The sequence below is a fragment of the Eubalaena glacialis genome, chromosome 3 (genome assembly GCF_028564815.1).
Source record: "Eubalaena glacialis isolate mEubGla1 chromosome 3, mEubGla1.1.hap2.+ XY, whole genome shotgun sequence".
NCBI lineage: Eukaryota > Metazoa > Chordata > Mammalia > Artiodactyla > Balaenidae > Eubalaena > Eubalaena glacialis.
Window position 1 is genome coordinate 146,958,206 of NC_083718.1, and position 20,939 is coordinate 146,979,144.

The following is a 20,939-nucleotide window of genomic DNA, read 5'->3' on the forward strand; positions in this document are numbered from 1 at the left end:
CTACTAAAGGAATAGAAAACACATCGCTCAGGGGCCCTTAATCCCTGCTCAGACCCTTTAGGAATCCACCCCTGACTCTCCAGAGTGTAAGGAAAGCTCCAGAGGATGCCCAGGATTGATGGGCTTGGATTCTGAATTACCCCAGCCAGAAAGATACTGAGGCTCTACCATGGGTCAGCCTCTGCCTCGGATAGACATCGCTAATTGATCACAGTACTTTCTGCCTGAGCCCACATCTGGTGTCACAATCCTCAACTCAGTGGTCCCGGTAGCATTTGCTATTAAAACCACCTGCCATTGGTGGCTTAGATACATTTTCTGGCCTATAGGTCTTTAAGTTTCGCTTTATTGAGTGCCATGGGTGCCAGCACACCATGCTTGTTCTTGGCTCTGTGAATGTACCTAAGCTTCAGAACAGACCATCACAAGCTGGTCAGTTTAACCTTTAACAGTTCTCTGTGACAATTCCCAGTCAAGGGTCAAGCTGACCCAATATTGCCCTTAGGAGTGAATATTGAGTATAATACTCTGTTAGGTATTTTTAAAACCTGATTTAACCACTTTCAAAGCTATCACAAGCAGTTTAGTAGTTTTTTAAAAAAGAAAATAAGTGAAATAAATATCCAGAGGTACCACAAGAAGCACTGAACTGGGAATTAGAAATCCTCATTTCAAACCTTACTCTGCTTCTAACCAGTGGTGTCACCTTGGATGTGTCATTTATCTTTCAGTGCCTGGTTTTCATCATTTGTAAAATAGGTACAGCCATAAAACACAGCTCAAAGCATTGCCAGGAAGCTTAAATGGAATGAGATGCATGTAAGAACTCAGTATGCTGCCTGCCACAGAGTTAGAACTCAGTGAATGCTTGTTTTTTTCATCTTCATTTAGATAAGCTGTTTCATTACACGAGACTTCACACACCTATCTTGGCAGTTATTACTCACATCTGCCTCTACCTTTCCCCCTTGACCACCTTCCTGTGATGGTTAATTTTATGTGTCAATTTGACTGGGCCAGGGTGTCCAGATACTCGGTCAACATTATTCTGGGTGTTCCTGTGAGGGTGTTTTTGGATGAGATTAACATTTAAATTGGTAACCTGAGCAAAGCAGATTGCCCTCCCTAAAGTGGGTGGATTTCATTCAACCAGTAGAAGTTCTGAATAGACAAAAATCTTACCCTCCCCCGAGTAAGAGAGGATTCTTCCTGCCTGACTGCCTTGAGCTGGAAAATTGGCTTTTTTCTTGCCTTCGGACTCAAACTAAAACATCAGCTCTTTCTGGGTCTCAAGCCTGCCAACCTTCAGACCGGGACTACACCCTCAGCTCCCCTGATTCTCAGGCCTTTGAAATCAGACTGGAACTAAACCATTAACTCCCCTGGGTCCACAGCTTGCCAAATGCAGATCTTGGGACTTGTCAGTTTCCATAGTTATGTGAGCCAATTTTTTATAAGAAATCTCTTTACATATATATGTAAAGTATATGGAGAACCCCAACTAATATACTTCCTAATGCCTTCATTATGGCTGTTGATGAGTTTCCCTTTATTTAAAGTGATTAGATACATGTCCACAGTCAGTGGAGCACACTGGGTTAAGACAGTATGTCTAATGCTTGTTTGACTACCCCCAAAAGTAAGCAATACATTTTAGATCATGACCCAGCCCACTTACATCCAGCTGAAATAAGTTGCAATACTTAACCATACTTTGTGTGATGCTCTCTGATGATTTCCCTCTTATTGTATTCTATTTCATTTTGTTAAATGCTGGTCATGACCCACTAAATTTCTCTTACAATCTGCTAATGGGCTGTGGTGTGCAGTTTGAAAAATCCTAGGTAAAACATCTCTGAGGCATTACAACATGTTGGTTAACGTCACAGGTTCTCACGCTGACTTCTGGCTCCACCCATAATAACAAGATGAACTTGACCTTGCACAAGTTATTTAACATTGCTGAGTTTCAGTTCTTCATTTGTAAATTGGGGATTATAGTATTCTCTTCCTCGGTCTTTCCTGAGGATTAAATGAGATAGTGCATTTAAAGTGCCTAACTCAGTGTCTGCCACATAATGAAATGTTCATTAACTGTTGACCATCTTACCAGTGCTGCTAGAGTCTAAGCCCCTGGACTATAGTATCAGAATGAATGACAGAAGTGTGGGGAAATGGTGCGGGACAATACACAAACTCTACATCAGAAGACCTTAGTTCAAAACTAACTGAATCATGTTGAGCCATTTACTTTGGGTCTTTGAACCTCAGCTTTCTCTCTATAAAATTGGGAAAAATAATACAATTCCTCATAAGCTATTATGAAGATCATCTTCAATACCAGATGTGAATGATTATATTTTACCAACCTTAGGAGTTTTTATATGCAAATATATTTTATTAGAACCAGTTAATTCTAAGTTCAGTGAATAAAAGATAATTTGTTAATTCATTTTAGGTAGTAATCAATTTGGTTGTCCTTTAATAAGTCATCCCTGACTATAATCAGATGATTATAACAGAGAAACCCCATTACCTTCTATATGAGATAAGAGGACCCATGTTGGTATCTAGACAGTGCTTACCATGTTATGTGTGCTTAATAAATGTTGAATGAAAAACTGAAGGAATGAATAAATAGAGAAAAGGAAGATGGAGGAAGAGAATGTAGAAGTATAATTGACATCAGCTTTAGTGAGATTTTAGTCATGTCCCTGTGACTTTTTCTACCCAGTGTGTTAGGTGGTAGACCAGTTGGCCAAGGACCCCAGCTAGAGGGCAATGACCAATAACTGGCTGAATGTACTGCACTCTCACTAGAAGGATCTTTTCCAGGGTCACTGTTACCTGGCACCCATCAAGGGGAGGCATAATGGAATGCAGGCACTGATTTAGGCAGAGTTGTTACCACCTTGAAAGATAGTGATGAGAATTCAAATTGACCTTGATCAATGGGAGGAGCAGTCCCTCCAAAACTGGATGAAGCTCTAGAGAAAGAAATGAATGACCTTGATTTAAAAAATGGGCAGGTGGTGGAGGAGGCATGATTGATGAGTCTCCAAGTCTACAGCAGAAATATTGCCCACTGCAGGCTGGACATAATGATAATGATTTCCCTTCCATTTGAACAGTGTTTCAGAGCTGACCAATTGCAGAGCCCTATGAGATATGTTGTCTTATTGTCCCCACTTTACAGATGAGAGGACAGTTAACATTATAGAGTTAATAACTGGAAAGCAGGGAATAATAAATATGGTAATAGTAACATCAACATAGTGTAGCAATAATAGGTACCATTTTTAAACTCTTACTATATGCCAGGCACTGGGCCACCTGATCACACAGATTGTTTCATTTCATATTCATAACAATCCTATGAAGTATTACTGTCATTGTCTCATTTAAGGAAACAGGAAACTGAGGCATGAAGAGGTTAATTTGCCTGAGGGTCACATGGTTGATAAGTGATGGAGATGAGATTTGAACCCAAGGAATCTAAATTAGAACCTTTTTCAGCAATTGATGCTTATCGAGTGCTCATTAGAGCCTGAGCATTACACTAAATATTTTCTGTGGATAAGTTCACTTATTCCTCACAATTACTCTATAAGTTAAATGCCATTAATACCTCCAGCTTAACAGGTGAGAAAATTGAGACTTAAAATGATTAAATAATCTGCTGGTAATCACACAGCTAATAAGTGACAGAACCCATATTTTCAAACACTAAGCTATCCTAATATCCTGCATTAAAGGGAAAACTATCTACTTAAACACTTATCATGCAAGATGTACTTGGAATTATTCTCAAACCCTTGTTATCATTCCTATTTGGGTCTTGAAAAAACTAAGGTTCAGAGAAATTAAGTACCCTGATCAAGGTCATGCAACTGCTAAATGGTAGAACCAAGATCCCCACCCAGATGTGTCTGACTCCAAAATCTGGATTCCTTGCTACCATCTGCCGGCATATTTTTTCATTCCACAGACCTTGATCAAATGATATTTGCTACTTACAATCCCACCTAAAACTGTAAACCATAATAGTAACTACCGTTTAGACCGTGTTTTATTTATCACGTGCTTTTTAGAGCTAATTCTCATAAGAGCCTTTTGCAGTAGTTTATTATCCATACATTAGTTATGGGAAAACTGAGACTCAGAGATGCAAAGTTTTAGCTTTTAAATGGCAGGACCTACATGAAAAGCAAAGACATCTTTGTAAAAAGAACTCTTTTTACTACCACATTGCCTAATGGCTTTTATGGGGCCATGAAATGCTACTGGCTTCTCACCAGCAGAGCATCAATAGAAGTCATGTTTTGTAAGCTCTTTGCAGAGCCCTTTCAATATGGCCCCAAACTATAAAATCATGAACTTTTAGAGCCTTGAGGGCTATTAGTTTACTTTCTATTCCATGCATGGTTTCCATTACAGCATCCCCATGGAGGTATCTTATCAGATTTACTTAGATTCCTTAACTGATAAGAAACTCTATTTCATATTGCATTTTGAGAGACAAAGGGCACAGAAGCTGAGCCAAATATGTCAGGACCTATCTACATGAGCCAAAAAAGGGGGTCTAGTTCATTGTCTAGTAGAAGAGACAAATAAAGACAATTACCATTAGTATAGTGTATGAATTAATATTATATATATATATAAAATATATATACTAAAAAAAATATATATATATATATTCTGGATTCTTCTCTTGCCTCCAGAATCCCTGCCGTATTTCCAAATGCCTGGAGGCATCTCTCCCAGGAAGCTGGCCCTCCCAGGCAAACTCATCATGTTCTTCTTGCCCTAATATGTGTGTGTGTGTGTGTGTGTGTGTGTGTGTGTGTTAGAAATATAATGTAGAAGGAAAATAATGTAATGTAATGTAATATAATGTAATGTAAATATAATGTAATGTAATGTAGAAGGAGTACACCTCACAATTCACACCCAGGCCATCTGTAAATTATCTAAACTCTGCTTTCAAAATATGTCCCTAATAGATCATATTCTTTCATCTCCATTCTTTATTCCCTACCTGGATGTCAACAAGAGTCTTCTAACTGTGCTCCCTGAGTCCACTCACACCCCATCTAATCCGTGCTCTGTATAGTAGTGGAACAACCTGCCTACACAGAGATTAGACCATGGCACTGCTCTGCTGATAACCCTGCAGTGGTTTCCCATTTCACTGCAGACACGGTCCATACTTCTTACCATGACCAGCAAGACGCTCTGCAGCTGCTTCCAACCTCAGCTCCCTCCATCCTCCCTTCACCCGCAGCCTTTAGCCACACGTTGCTTATTTCAGTTCTCAAACATGGCAGGCTGTCCACTCTGCCCAGGACATCCTCCCTCTTTCTTGTCTTTGGAGTCTCCTTCTGAATATCTTTTGGACCTTATCCCAGTTAATCCCAGAGACTTTCCCAGATAATCCTAAACTAAGTGATTGTCTTTTCCTTCTCCTCCCACAGTTATTCTCTATTTCTACGACCTGTTCATTTTCTAGCCAGCTCTTATCACAATTTGCAATTTTATATGTATCTATTCATTAGCTCACTCAACAGAAGTTATTAAGACCAGGCACTGTTCTAGGAAATGAATATATAACAGTGAACAAAACATATGAGGCCCCTGCTTTCATGGAACATGCATACTAGAAGAAGGAGGTTGACAATAAACAAATAAGCATGTGAGCGTGGTAATTACAGAATATATAGTGATGTTCTGAGAATTAAAATAGGGTGCTATAACAAAGAGGGACTTGCCACATGGTCAGAAAAGGCCTTTCTGAAAAGGGGGCATTTAAGTTGAGATCTGAATGATTAGAATACAGCTATGCAAACATCAGAGAGAAGGATAGCCCAGACAGAGAGAATAGCTAGTACCAAGGCTGTAGGCTAAAATAAGCTTGCTATGTTAGAGTGTTAGCAGGACAACAATGATGACAACAACAAGAAAAGAAAAGAAAGAAAGGAAGGAAGGAAGGAAGGAAGGGAGGAAGGGAGGAAGGGAGGGAGGGAGGGAGGAAGGAAAGGAAAGGAAAGGAAAGGAAAGAGAAAAAAGAGAAAGAAAAGAAAGAAAAGCCATCATATTCTAGCAGTGGCCAGATGAGAGATCATAGTTGTTTGGACCAGTTAGATGGTAATAGAGATGTGGACAGATGCCACATATGCTTTAGAAGTAAAGATGACATGTCTCACTGATGAGGGGCAAGAAGTAAAGGAGGAACCAAGGATAACATCTGGATTTTTGGCTGTTTATTTAGTTTCCTCCACTAGATTGTGAGCTTTGCAAGAACAGGAACCATATCGATTTTGTTCACCTGGCACATGATACAAACTCAATTAACATGGTTGATGAATGCATGTCTGAATGAACAAAACTATGGAAGAATGTGCAGAGGAATATCAGGGCAGGTTTCACGGAGGTGGGGCTGCCCATACAAGTTCAAAAGAATGAGTTGAAATCTGTCAGGCTGGCAAGACAGGAAAGTGCTTTGGAGGCTGACAGCACAGCATGTGCAAAAGAAGGCAGGAAACATACATGAATAGAACAGTGTCACTGAAGTACTTGCCCTGTCCTAGGTAAATTATCAGCTCTGTAATAAGGCCAGACTCCAAAGCAGCCAGATGGTGAATGCACTATTCTCTTTGTCAGATCTTTATACAAAGACAAATAATAGGAGCTCCAAAGAAGGGATGAAGGAGAAAAAAAATCTAAATCCAGAAATTCAAGCCCAAATCCATACTGATTCCTGTAGAAGGTAGAAAGCTGTCAGCAGCAGCCCTTGAGGAAAGTCTAGGGTCCCACTGAAGTCTAACATCACCTCCCCAACATCCAAGACATCCCCTGATTTTTGATGGATGGTTTCATGCTCTCTTTGGGGGAGAAGCATTTTATCTAAAGAACACATTAGAAGAAAACAGCCTTGTGCATCCTCTGGGATGAACCCATAGAGGATCTGAGGCAAACCCAAGGACAAAAGATTCCCCCAGAGCAAACCAGCCCATGTGTTCACTTAAATCATTCCATTCCAAGCTCAGCTCTTTGAGGACATGAATGTATATACCACACGGGGTATTTCTTAGAAACAAAGCACTTGATAGAATATAAATATTGTTAAAGTCATTAGATCAAAGATACACAGAGAGAAAAAAGACATTGAAAAAGAGGAGAGAGAGAGAGGGGAAAGGGAGTGAGAGAGAGGATGAAAAAGCGACAAAGAGAATATTAGACAAACATCAAACATGGAGAGAGGGTGTGCATGATTCTATTTGTCAAAGGGAAAGAAGGTAGATGTTTTTGTTCTTTGTAGGTTAATATGTAAATGACATTCTGATTTATTAGCAGTCTCCAGCAGATGAGGTGATGATTAGCACATTTCCATATTTATAGAAAAGCAACACTAACCTTCCGGATTTATAGAAAATCAGCTCTTCCCAAATAGCAAATTGTGCTATTATCGACATATGGTTTTCTATAAACAGAGCTGAGGTAATTATCCCTGGGACAATTCGTTAGTGGGCTCCTTTTGAATATTAACCACATTGGAAGCCCATTTCTGCCTCACAGATTTTAAAGAGGAGGGGCTCGAGATACCCCAGGCAATTAATTAGTAATCCACCACCAAAGACAGAGCCCAAATGAAAGGGTCTACCACAACCACGTGGTGGAAAGACCCCAGGTCCAGGGCTCTGACGCCAGCTTCCTGCAGCCCTGGGCCAAGCAATTAACTTCCCTAAGGAGCCTCAGCATTTCTGGGGCTAAAACTAGAATTACACTAACCTCCAAATGTTGTCGAGAAAATTAAATGAGAATGTACGAAACAGTCCTGGAACTTAGTTAGTACTCAACAAATGTTAGCTCTTTTTCCTTCCTCGTGTTTTTGAGTGACTCTAAAAAGATCCACTTGAATTAACTTTTTCAAACTCTTTTTACACTGATCTCTCCTGAACTATTTATTTTGTATCATGACTCTGTCCATGTGTACATGTCTTTAACTGGCAAAATTTTCTTGAAGCAATAATTTATCGTCACTACCTGCAACCCACTATGATATTTTTTATTCTGTTCTGTGTTGTTCAAAATGTTTGTGTTCCATACATTGGTATCAAGACCTACTATTGGAGAGACACAGATGTAGAGAACAAATGTATGGACACCAAGGGGGGGGGGAAAGCAGGGGGGGTGGATGTGGTGCTGGGATGAATTGGGAGATTGGGACTGACATATATACACAATATGTATAAAATAGATAACTAATAAGAACTTGCTGTATAAAAAATAAATAATAAAATAAAATTCAAGGGAAAAAAACCTGTAAAGTTCTCCCACTCAAAAAAAAAAAAAAAAAAAAGACCTACTGTTGGGTTTCAATCTGCAGTTTGTATTGTGCTACAAGATGTTAAGGACTGTATTTAGATTTGCTCACCTTTGTTTCCCTAACACAAACACATAATAGATACTCAATAGATATTTGAATTATAAAAGAATGGATACATGAATAGATGGATGAGTTAATGAATGACCCTAGCCAGGAATCTAAGTGAATGCCCGCTTTCAAACTCCATGTCTTGTTTTGCCCGCTCACCCTGCGTTGAGTGCTATAGAGGTAGAAAATTGTCAGACATGATGCTTGCTTTCAAGGATCTTGCTATCTAGATGAGGAGAGAAATATTAACATTTGGAAAATTGTTTTTAAAGACTAAGCAGTGTGGAGTTGATATGAATGTGTTGAAGGAAGGAAGTGGCCAGCCTGGGCTGGTGGAGTCAGGGAAACTTCTTGAAACTTGGAAGTTGAACTTGGCTTTGAAATATGGATATACCTCTCACCCTTCTACTCAGTCGTTGACTGGATCTGTGGTTCTCAAACTGTATTAAGCATCAGAATCCCCTGGAGGGCTTGTCAAAACACACTGCTGGGCCCACACCCAGAGTTTCTGATTTAGCAGATTTGGGATGGGAGCCTGAGAATTTGCATTTCTAACACGTTCCCAGGTGACACTCATACTGTTTGTTGGAGTCCACGCGTTGAGAACCACTGTTCTAGCAGTTTGGAGTGAGACCATGAAGATTGTTGATGTCCATGTTAAGGAGTTTAGACTTTAGTTTAGCCAGTCAGGATATTAAGCAAGGAGGTGATGTCATAAGATCTGTGAAGCAGAAGATCCTTCTGGTGGCGGTTGTTGAGAATGGATTGGAAGGGGTGAGTCTTCCCCTAGAGACCATTTAGGAGATGATGCAGTAATAAGTGAAAGATGGGAACCCAGCCTACCATTGTACGAGGGGATGAAGAAGGAGGGATGTTGACAAGAGCTGCTCAGGAGAGAGAACTGAAGGGTCTTAGAGATCTACAGGGGTGAAGGGGAAGAAGGGATCTGGGATGACTTCAGGTTTCTGTCATCACTGACTGATTGGATGGCAGTTCCATTAACCAAGAATCTATATTTAAAATGTTTTAACATTTTAAATAGCAAAACCCCGGAGATCCTTTATTATTGAAGAGGTAACTATGGTGCAGTAGAAAACACATGGTTCTGGAGAACCAGACAAGTCTGAGTTCAACTTCTCTTTGTAGTGCTTACTAGCAAGTCATTTCACCCTTTTGAACCTCAAGTCCCTGTAAATAATAATACTAATGCTACCTTATAGAGTTGTCATGGAAGCTAAATGAGATCATGCGTGGCTGATAGTCAGTGCCTAGAAAACTGCAAACCATGTCTGGCGTTCGCATCGAACACTGCGTGTGTCAAGCATCCGTTCTACTTACCAGCTGTTTCCATTCTTTCTTTGTTAAGCACCAGGATATATTCATAAATGCCACCCATCGTTCCAGACGTTATGTAATGGGTGCCGTAGTCATCGATGAACTTGGCGTACATGCCGTAATTGTACTGCTCTGGAAGCTCCATTAATGACTGCAGCATAACTTCATCCAACATGATATTCTCCCTCCTCATCTTAAAATGAGCAGTCTGCACCTTTGTGAAAATTCTGATGAAGCCATATTTCTGCCAGTAACAACAACCGCCATTGAATGAAGGAAGAGAACAAAGAGAGTATACGTTTTACCACATGAGATCATGCAAAAGGGCAGCATTTAGTACCTGTGGGAAATATAAATATATTCACATGTAACTGTATGAACATAAATACATATAACAGAGTATTATTACATTTTGCAAACATATATTAGACACCAGCCTGGCTTCTTCTCCCACGTCTGCATCTCTGTTCCCACTGCCCCTGTCCAGGTCAAGTTCTCATCAACTTTCACTGGGTTGGTTACTACAATGTGTTTCATTGTGCTCCTCACCTCTGTCCGGCCCCCAGGCTATTCTCACCTCCACATTTCTCCCTGCTCTAATTAAAGCACTGCATTATGCAACCTGCTACACAAGTATTAGGTATCCATTAAAAATTAGGCTTAGGAATATTTCGATGACATGAGGAAATGCCAATATCACTTAATTTATTAAACAAATACCTTTCAGTGCCTACAGTCACATGCATTATGCTAGGTGCAGAGGACATGATCTTGAATGAGATAGGCCCCTGCCCTCATGGAGATTACATTCTAGTGGTAATCTTGTACTGTTTGGTAATCAAGAAAAGCAGGATCCACAGGACGAGGGTGAGGTTGGATAGGTTTAAGAGGAAGGGGGTCATGTATGAGCCTTACTTGCAGGGAATGTAAACCTTGATCCAAAGTGATAGTGAAAGTTGGAAGAAGCCACCTGCTTTTAGAAAAGTCCACATGAATCTGTGACAGTCAGATCTCAGAACAGTACTTTCCCTTCAGATCAGTAGCTTATTCGTGGCAAAGCTCCAGAATGTAATTCATATATATATATATACTTTTTTAAAAATTTATTATTTATTTTTGGTTGCATTGGGTCTCTGTTGCTGTGCATGGGCTTTCTCTAGTTGCAGTGAGCGGGGATTACTCTTCGTTGAGGTGCGGGGCTTCTCATTGCGGTGGGTTCTCTTTTTGTGGAGCACGGGCTCTAGGCGTGTGGGCTTCAGTAGTTGTGGCACACGGGCTCAGTAGTTGTGGCTCGCGTGCTGTAGAGCGCAGGCTCAATAGTTGTGGCGCCCGGGCTTAGTTGCCCTGCGGCATGTGGCATCTTCCCAGACCAGGGCTCGAACCCGTGACCCCTGTGTTGGCAGGCGGGCTCCCAACCACTGCGCCACCAGGGAAGCCCTGTAATTTATATTTGTTGAGGAAGTTAATTTTTATAACTGTATTTTCATCATCCAAAATAATGTTTTGAGCCCTAACTAAATCCCCAGTTCTGGTATCAATGTCTTGAGGCTTTTGGTAAATTTCTGATCAATTCAGTGAATATTTCTCCAGCTCCTGATTACCTCTCCATCCTCATCACTCCCTCCTTTCCCTTCCCACCTGTGCTTCAGCCAGCGGAAGTCCTTTCAATCCCACATTTGTGTGAGGCAGTCTCTCATCTCCAGGCCTTTGCACATGCTGTTTCCCAGACCTAGAACAGCCTTCTGTTAACTTCTGCCCCCCTTCATCCAGACAGCTGGTACTAGTCTTTAGACCTCAGTTTAGACAGACTTCCTAACTTCCTCAAGGATGCATTGTCTGACCTCTCAGGATAATAGGCAGTTAATGGTAAATGTTTGATGAAGAAATGAAAGATTCATTAAGCAGGCCAGCCCTCCAATCTATTTGGAAAAGCCGGGCTTGCTTTAGAATTCTTCCAAGTCTGGTTTAGAGGGCTTGGCTGTTTCTCTTTAAGACATGACCATTCTAAGTATTTCCCTCTGTGCTCCAGGTAACCATGAAAAAGGATGGGGAAAGTGATAAGAGTGCTAGTCTTATCGTGCAATTTTATTCCCTTTGTGATGATTCTGTGTGGGAAAGCATAAGAAGAAAAACAAACATGATAACTACTGATCAGACATGTCCAATTACACAAGCAAATGAAGGTTCAATTACTACTGTACTTTTCAATGCAGTTAAGGTAATACGTGTTCAGCATAGATTATGGAATACTGTGTGACACGGGCATTATGTTTTAATACCTTCTGATTGTACTTGCTTAACTTATTCAAGAACGAACTGTCTCGTGACCCAGATACACCTGCAGTCGCAGTAAATGGGCTGCCTGCAAGGCCCACACCAATGGTCACTCCAGCCGACACAGACTTGTCATTTTTTACTTTAGAAAAAAGGTCATTTGCATCATCGTACGACTCTGAGGAGATTGTAGTATCTGCCAGGGCCTGAAAAGAATCACATAGATGTTAGCCTTGTGCATTAGCATTATATTCCAATTCATACTTAATATTTAAATCTTTGCTTTGTAAAATATCCAAAGTTTCAGATTATTATAAATAATTCTTTTAAAAGGCTATTCCCAATTGATACTAAAATACAGAAAATTCAGCAGTGCTTAGTATTTAGTGGTGCTGCTAAAATATTTATTTAAACACACACACACACACACACACGATTCTGATCAAATGCTATATTGTTCTGAGCATGTATTTCTTTCCAGCGGGCTTATCCTTCTTGAACAGATGGTTGCTTGGCTCTGCAGTGGAGAGATACAGAAGAAAGCCATGTCTAGGCGTGGACCTGGGAGGAAAGGGGCAAAGGCATGCAGGTGGTGATAGTTCTAAGCAGAGGTATGCTTAGGGACCACCCACAAGTGTTTGGTTATTTCATTCCAGGATTGCATTTCTCTGCTAGCTTGACCTGAGGCGTGGTCTCGTGAGCCAAGGAAATGAGGGTTAGGAGCCCATGAGAGGTTTGCTCTTAATCACGAGAGCATGTGTTGAGATGGAGGCTCCATCAGTTTGGGTCCTGAGTGTCTGTGATGATGAGAGTTTCTTTTCCACCTTAGGAAGGATGAGTAGAATAAGTAGGGCATTGCTGCTCTAAAGCACTGAGATTTCAGAATCCTTTTTGCCACAGCATAACCTAGTCTATCTTGCCTGACACGTAGGCCCTAGACTGTCCTCCAGTTTAGAAAAATGGCATTGTCTATGTCTTCCAGATCATAGACAGAGCCTGATGGCAGAGGTGGGGAGAGCCAATTTCTTTTTTTTTAAACTGTAGTTGACTTACAATATTGTGTTAGTTTCAGGTATACAGCTTCAGATTCTTTTCTATTATAGGTTATTACAAAGTATTGAATATAGTTCCCTGTGCTATACAGTAAATTCTTGTTTATTTATTTTATATATAGTAGTGTGTATCTGTTAATCCCATACTCCTGATTTATCCCTCCCACTTCCCTTTCCCCTTTGGTAGCCCTGAGTTTGTTTTCTATGTCTGTGAGTCTGTTTCTGTTTTGTAAATAAGTTGATTGGTATTATTTTTTTAGGTTCCACATATAAGTGATATCATATAGTATTTGTCTTTCACTGTCTGGCTTACTTCACTTAGTGTGATAATCTCCAGGTCCATCCATGTTGCTACAAATGACAACATTTCATTCTTTTTTATGGCTGAGCAACATTCCTTTGTACATATACAACACATCTTCTTTATGATGGACATTTAGGTTGCTTCCATGTCTTGGCTATTGTGAATAGTGAGAGCCAATTTCTTAAAAACAGACTCAATAAGCCTGGCCTTATCCTCTGTCAATATTTTTCTCTTGAGAAACTTGGGGGAGGGAGGATGTGACTAGATAATTGTTCAGAGTACTGGCATCCTATCATCTCTATAGATAGAATGTGGATGATACATAGATAGAATTTGCATAATCTAGCCTCCCTTCTAAAAGATGTATAGCCAGACTTAGTTCAGATAGATCTGGATTTAAATCTTGTCTGTGCTTACCTACTGGGCCTGGCGCTTTATCCCTCTAAGTCTCTGGGGTTTTTAATATCTAAAATGGGCCAATAATAATATCTGACGCATCGTCTTATGATGAGGATTCGGTGGGAGAATTTGTGTGAAAGTAGAAGAGCTGACACATGGTAAGCCTCCAGTGAGGTTTGCTGTGTAGACGGCTTACCCAGAGGGTGAGGGGTGAAGAAATGAATGCTCAGGAGCAGGCTCCGGAGCTGGTTGTGAGCTACAGGGTGACCAGGAGACCGCAGAATTTTAAAGATGGGGAGAATCTTAGGGATCATCAGCAGTTTGCAAGCACTTCTCAATAGCGGAACCCTTTCTTCCAACAAAATCACGGACAGAAAGTCAAGAGATGAAGGTCATCAGTGAGGACCTGCTCTTGGTGAAGCAGGAGCACAGGTCTCAGAACCCCCAGCCACCTCCTGTCCTGCCCCCACTTTACATCTTAGTAACCTGGGCCCGCCCAGGGGCAGTGAGCTGCTCAAGGTCTGATACACGTCTATTCTAATAGAGTCAAAACCTGGAAATAGGTCTTCTGACAAGCAGCCTAGAAAATCGGGCCCCAAATCTATTTTATTGACTTAGGACTGGAGCCGAGATCTAGCAGGGGGTGGTCCCATTTACAGTATGCGGCTCACTGGCCCTGCCCTTGCCTCTTCAGCACTAAGCATGCATGAGGGCAGGTGCAGTGGGACCTTCAGCCACCAGCAAACCCTACAGGAAATAAGATCTTCCAAAGCAAGGCATCTATCTCCACCAACAGCTTCCCCTCCCTGCACCCACCCAGTGGCCTGTGAGCACCCCTGTTCAGACTTACTTCAAAGTGGTACTTCAGGAAATTGTAGGGTTTCCGGAAGTACTTCTCGTCATCTCCATAGTAGAGACGCTCACAGGTGGAGTCGTACCGAAGCTCTCTCCATTCCCCGTTGTATACGGTCTCACACTGGCCCCCATAATACCTGACATCGTATACGCTCTGAGCTTCTTTCTGGGTCAGGAAATTATACCTAAATTGAAAAGGCAAGCAGCTTCTGGGAGAGAGCATTGGAAGAGCAGAGATAGCACAAAATATCCTCTGGACCATTATGTAGCTGGTGGGCTGAGCAGCATTGCTCAAACTGTGTTCTGTGGAACCCTAGATTTCCTTGAAGTACCTTAAGGGCCACTTTGGGCAACAATGGGAGACTGAGTGGACTGGGCCTGGGCCCCCAGGTTCCCTTAGACCAGATCAGCCAGACAACTCCGTTCAGCATGTATAACAGTGCTCCCACATGGGAGGCACCTCTAAATATTTGTTGAGTAAATTGAAGAAGAATATGCATGATTATCAAGAGTCCAAGCACAGGAACCAGACAGTCTGGACCCGTTTCCTATCTCTGCCACATCTAGCTGTGTGACCTTGGGCAGATCATCTAACCTCTCTGTGCCTCAGTTTAATCATTTGTAAAAAGCAGCTAATACTACTGCCCTCACAGAGTTAAACAATGAGTTAAAACAAGTAATGGAATCATAAGAGTACTTAGCATATATGAAGTGTTAAATAAATGTCACTGTTGTTTTTGTTAGTATGATTTCAGAAAAGGTTTTGCTGCTAAAAAATAGGTTTGAAATATTGGGTGTAGTTCACAGTCCTAAGCTGAGGATCTAATCCTCAGAAAGGCCATAGTGTGGAGGAGGCACAGTGTGGAGGTCGGGGAGATGCCTGCTTAATTTCCAGCTCTGTCATTTACTAGCTGTGTGACTTTGGACACATTCTAGAAACTTCCTGAAGCTCATTTTCCTCATTTGAAGAACAGACATAGTAACACTACCTCTCCTGGTTTTTGTGAAGTCTAAATGAGAGTATCAGAGTAAAACAGAAGTACAGTTGATAGTAATACTTCTTTTCCCCTAGCCCAATACCTTTCCAGAAATATTTCCCATGCTTCCCTCTCTGGGGTATTTCAAATCTATCTGCCCAAGTTCTCTGTTTTAGGTCATGGATGGTTTAACCATATTTAGGTAAAAATCATGTGAAACAGGTGAAAGTCTGCTTTAATTTCATACAAAGAGAAAGTTAACCAAACAAAATCATTGAAAGTTGGCTAAGAGTTATAAGACCTAACAATCTAAGCCTCATATGTTGTGGATAATAAAATGATTGCTTGTCTTTGCCTCTCAAACTCCTACTCAGCCTTTAAGACCCAATTCAAATGTTGCGTCCTCTGTATTGCCTTCTTTGATTATCCTGGACAGACAATTGTCCTTCCTCTGTGTTCCCATGGCATTCAGTGATCACCTCTGGCATAGCATTTGTCATGTTCATTTATGTCCTCTGTGAAAGGGCACAAAGGCAGATGAGCAGGGGAAAAACTGTGAATAAAACCTACTTCAAAGGAATAAATGGATAATTGTAGAGCACCCAGCATAGAGTAGAAATTCAATGTAAGTTCACTTCCTTCTTCTCTTCCTTTCTCCATCTCTTTCTTCACATTAGTGGAAGTGATGTAATAATAGCTATGATGAATTGAATACACACTATACCAGACATTTAGCATACATTAACTTTCAACCTCATGACAATTTTGCAAATGCAAAAATTGAAGCTCAGAAAAATTGAGTAACTTGCCTATAGTCATAGCTGGATTTTTTTCCTAGATTTTTTTTGACACTGCAATCTGGGTTCTTAGTCTTTACCCTGCAGTTTCTATCTTTCCCCCTGTGGAACATGTTTCTGCCTGTAGCTGATAAATACAGGCCCTCTAATGGGCCAAAGAAAAACTCTAAAGAACAATAAGCCCTAAGATTGTAATGTAACCTCTAACCGTAAGTAAAGCCTATGTATATTTTAAAAATGTGATTGCAGAAGCCCCAGTGAAAATAAAGAGAGACATTCTACTTTTCGGAATTTAGAAATAGTCACACATGGGTACAAAATTATGTATGCAAGAATGTTCATTGCAGCACTGTCTATAACAGAAAAATGGAAAACTATCTTTCAATAGGAGGTAGTTAAATAAATTATATAGTTACACTATAGGAGAATTGGGAAATTTTATTTTATGTTTTACAAAGGGCCAGGTAGTAAATACTTTAGGCCTTGTAGGCTACGTAGGTTTCTGTTGCAACTACTGAACTCTTCCACTGTAGGGCAGAAGCTGTGTTTCAATAAAACTTTATTTAAAAATAGACAGCAGGCTGAATTTGGTGTTCAGGCCATAGTCTGCTGACCCCTGTTAAGGAACACTATGCTGCCTAGAAAAAGACAATAGAAGATTTGGGAGGAAAATCTTCAAAATATATTATTAAGTGAAAAAAGCAAGTTATGGACAATATGTACAGTCTGACCACATTTATGTAAAATACACTTATGTCTATAATGCACAATACACCTGATAGGCATACCTTCCATACAGTGTATGTTGTCAATGCATTTTTACATGATTGTGAAATCAGGTAACAGGGGTCAGCTCTAGGGAGGGAAGAGAGAGAGGGTGAGTGGGTGGGACCAGGTGAGGGATAGTGAAGGAAGAATTTCAGTTTTTACCTCAAATAGGCATTACTTCTGTAACAATAAATAAAAATTAAAAACTGGGAAATGCCTAAATTAGAAAAAATAAGATACCAGGAAAGGCCTCTGAGATCTTGAGATGAATGAAAAAACCACCATAATGTCAGCTGCTGGGGATGGAGGTGAGCCCATTCTACTGGTTTCAGTGTTAGGTGTGGCAAAGCACACAAATCAGCAAGTACATTTGAAATCTCCTGATTGAATCATATGAGAGCAGGGTCATGGTCTGTAATATTTTTGTCAATAACGAGGGAATTGTTTTTCAAGTCAAAACCTCAGTATTTCATGCTTGTACTCTGTTTATCCCACAGTCACTTTCAAAATCAACAAGAATCCCCTTTTATTGGTGTTAGAGGCTGAAATATGTTCTCCCAATATTTGTATGTTGAAGTCCTGACTCCCAAAACCTCAGAATTTGACTGTGTTTTGGTGATAGGAAGCTTAAAGAGGTAATTAAGTTACAGTGAAGTTATTAGGGAGGGCCCTAATCCAGTAGGACTGGTATCCTTCTAAGAAGAGGAAGTTAGGACACAGCCATGTACAGCGGGAAGACCATGTGATGACAAAGGGAGAAGACAGCCATTCACAAGCCAAGGAGAGAGGCCTCAGAAAAAGCAATCCTGCTGAGACCCGCATCTGAGACTTCTAGCCTCCTGAGAAAATAAATTTCTATTGCTTAAGCCACCTAGTTTGTGGTACTTTGTTATGGCAGTCCAAGAAAACTAATATTATTGGTCTAAAAGAAACAAGAATTTGATCATCTTTTCATACGTGTGTGTCTACATGCATTTACAGGATTCTGTCTTATCTTGTAGGTGGGCTGTGATCTGAAGGTAATTAAACCACAGTGAATGAGAGCTGCATTTCACAGCACCCATACCTGACCCAGAGTGGGCTGCCATGTGGCTGGGTCACTGTGTGATGAATACTGTCTCTCTCTGTTTCCTCATCTGTAAAGGTCCAGCTGGTCATATTGATTTGTTTCACTGCAATCAATACTCAGTGAGAGGCTGTTCTGGGGGAAGCTCTGACATAAGGGCTGAGGAGATGAAAAAGATGAATCAGAGCAGCCTCGGCCCTCAAAGAGTTTATACTCAAGTTAGGGGACAAGGCCCAAAGCAAAGTGTCAGGGAACTAACAATACCATGTGTCACTATGAGTGTGGCCCTGTGCTGGATGCTGGAGAAGCAGAAGATGACGAGGACCCCTTAGCCTGGGGAACAGATGTCTCTGCCCTGTTGGATAAGTCCTGGGAGAGTAGGACACACAGGGACACTGGGAACAGTAGGAGGGGACTAAGCCAGCCTAGACAGTGTTGAGAGGTGGGGGGGGGGGGTGTCAAAAAGACCAGCTAGAGGAGGTGATGCCTAGGTGTCTTAGCTGGGCTGTCATAGCAAAGTACCTTACCCAATACAATACCCAAGTCTGGATGACTCAAAGAATAGACATTTATGTTCTCAGTTCTGGAGGCTAGAATTCTAAGAGAAAGGTGCCATCAGGGTTGGTTTCTGGTGAGGCCTCTCTTCCCAGGTTGCAGATGACCACCTTCTCGCCATAGCCTCACATGGCCCCTTCTCTGTGCACATGGTGAGAGGTGAGAGAGAGCTCTCTGGTGTCTCTTCCTCTTCTTATAAGGACACCAGTCCTATTGGATTAGGGCCCCACCCTTATGAGCTCATTTGACCTTAATTACCTTTGTAAAGGCCCTATCTCTAAATACAATCATATTGGGGGTTAGGGCTTCAACATACAAGTTTTAGGGGGATACAATTCAGGGCAAAACACTAGGTAAAAAGTTAACCAGTTAGGAATACAGGGAAGGACATTCCAGAAAGAAAGAACTAACTTTATGAAGTCAGAAGAAAAGAGTATGATGTGTGCAAGGGACTAAACATGAACATAAGGTGCACAATGAAGTAAAGTTAGAATCGAGGCTGATAGGATCTCAACAGATAAAGAAACTGGCCTGAGAGGTATAAGCCAGCAATGGCAAAGTGGAGATTCAAGCCCCACCCCATCTCACCCTAAAGCCTTGGTTATATCAGCAACCACAGTGCAAAGCAGAGTAAGAACAGGGCTACTGGAAAGTGCACTTGGGCCAGAGAAGTGCTGTCTTTTGGGGATATTGGAAGCCTTCATGGAAGGTGTAGCCTCTTAAAAGGGCCTTGGAAATGGAATTGGGGCAAGAGAAATGAGCAGTAGAGCAGGAAAGGGTGAAAGGAGGACCCTTGGGCAGAGACATAAAGGGGAAAACATGAGCTATGTCCTGTAATAATCATATGTTGAAACTCTAACCCCTCATGTGGTGGTATTTGGAGGGAGACCTTTGGGAGGCGCTTAGGTCATGAGAGTGGAGCCCTCAAGAATGGCATCAGTGCTCTTATCAAGGAGACCCCACAGAGCTCCCTAGCCCCTTCCACCATGTGAGGACACAACGAGGAGTCTGCGGCCTGAAAGAGCACCCTCACCTGACCAGGCTAACACCCTGATCTCAGACTACCAGCCTCAGAACTGTGAGAAACACATTTCTGTTGTTGATAAGCCCCCCAGTGTGTGGTATTTTGTTAGAGCAGCCCAGATGGACCAAGACACTTAGAGGGTTGGTGAGGACGGCCTCACAGGATACACTCCAGAGAGATTCCCCCCAAAGACCCTCTTCTTTCCCTGAAACTAATACTCATGATTGGAGAGAAATCATGCCCTGCCCCCCACAGCCAGCCGGCAGCGACTCACCCCGAGGTCACCCTCTCTGATCCTGGAATCGGGTCATACTGGCTGCAGTCATCTTCCAAGACGCTGACATCTTCACAGTTGTCCTCATCAGAGCCATCCAGGCAGTCCTTGTCTCCATTACACACCAGGTGGCGTTTCAGGCAGCGACCTGAGGAGAGGTCATGGATGCTTCTAGAGTGTCCGGGACTCCTCCCCCTCCCTCACGACCTGCATCCATAGTCACCAAGTCCGTTCCACCTCTGAAATAGCCCTTCGATCTTCCCAGTCCTGTTCCATCCTCCTTCCATCCTCACTGCCTCTGCCCTCCCTCCAGCCTCCATGTCTCTCACCTGTAGCCCCCCAGCTCAGACCCTGCCCCAGGCTTGCTCTTTCTTTTTTTTTTTTTAAACATCTTTATTGGAGTATAATTGCTTTACAATGGTGTGTTAGTTTCTGCTTTATAACAAAGTGAATCAGTTATACATATACATATGTTCCCATATCTCTTCCCTCTTGCATCTCCCTCCCTCCCACCCTCCCTATCCCACCCCTCTAGGTGGTCACAAAGCACCGAGCTGATCTCCCTGTGCTATGCGGCTGCTTCCCACTAGCTATCTATTTTACATTTGGTAGTGTATATCTGTCCATGACACTCTCTCACCCTGTCACATCTCACCCCTCCCCCTCCCCATATCCTCAAGTCCATTCTCTAGTAGGTTTGTGTCTTTATTCCCGTCTTGCCACTAGGTTCTTCATGACCTTTTTTTTCCCTCTTAGATTCCATATATATGTGTTAGCATACTGTATTTCTTTTTCTCTTTCTGACTTACTTCACTCTGTATG

At 41.7% G+C, this 20,939-nt stretch overlaps 1 protein-coding gene across 1 annotated transcript in view; it reads right to left on the reverse strand.

The window, feature by feature from the left end:
* C8A (complement C8 alpha chain) overlaps positions 1-20,939 on the reverse strand; it is a 68,985-nt gene that overhangs the window by 19,414 nt on the left and 28,632 nt on the right. The window contains exons 4-7 of the mRNA XM_061186529.1: positions 20,118-20,265; positions 14,652-14,841; positions 12,052-12,252; positions 9,776-10,016 (exon numbers count right to left, since the gene is read on the reverse strand). Coding sequence (XP_061042512.1) covers positions 9,776-10,016; positions 12,052-12,252; positions 14,652-14,841; positions 20,118-20,265 — 780 coding nt within the window. The remainder of the gene's footprint in view (positions 1-9,775; positions 10,017-12,051; positions 12,253-14,651; positions 14,842-20,117; positions 20,266-20,939) is intronic.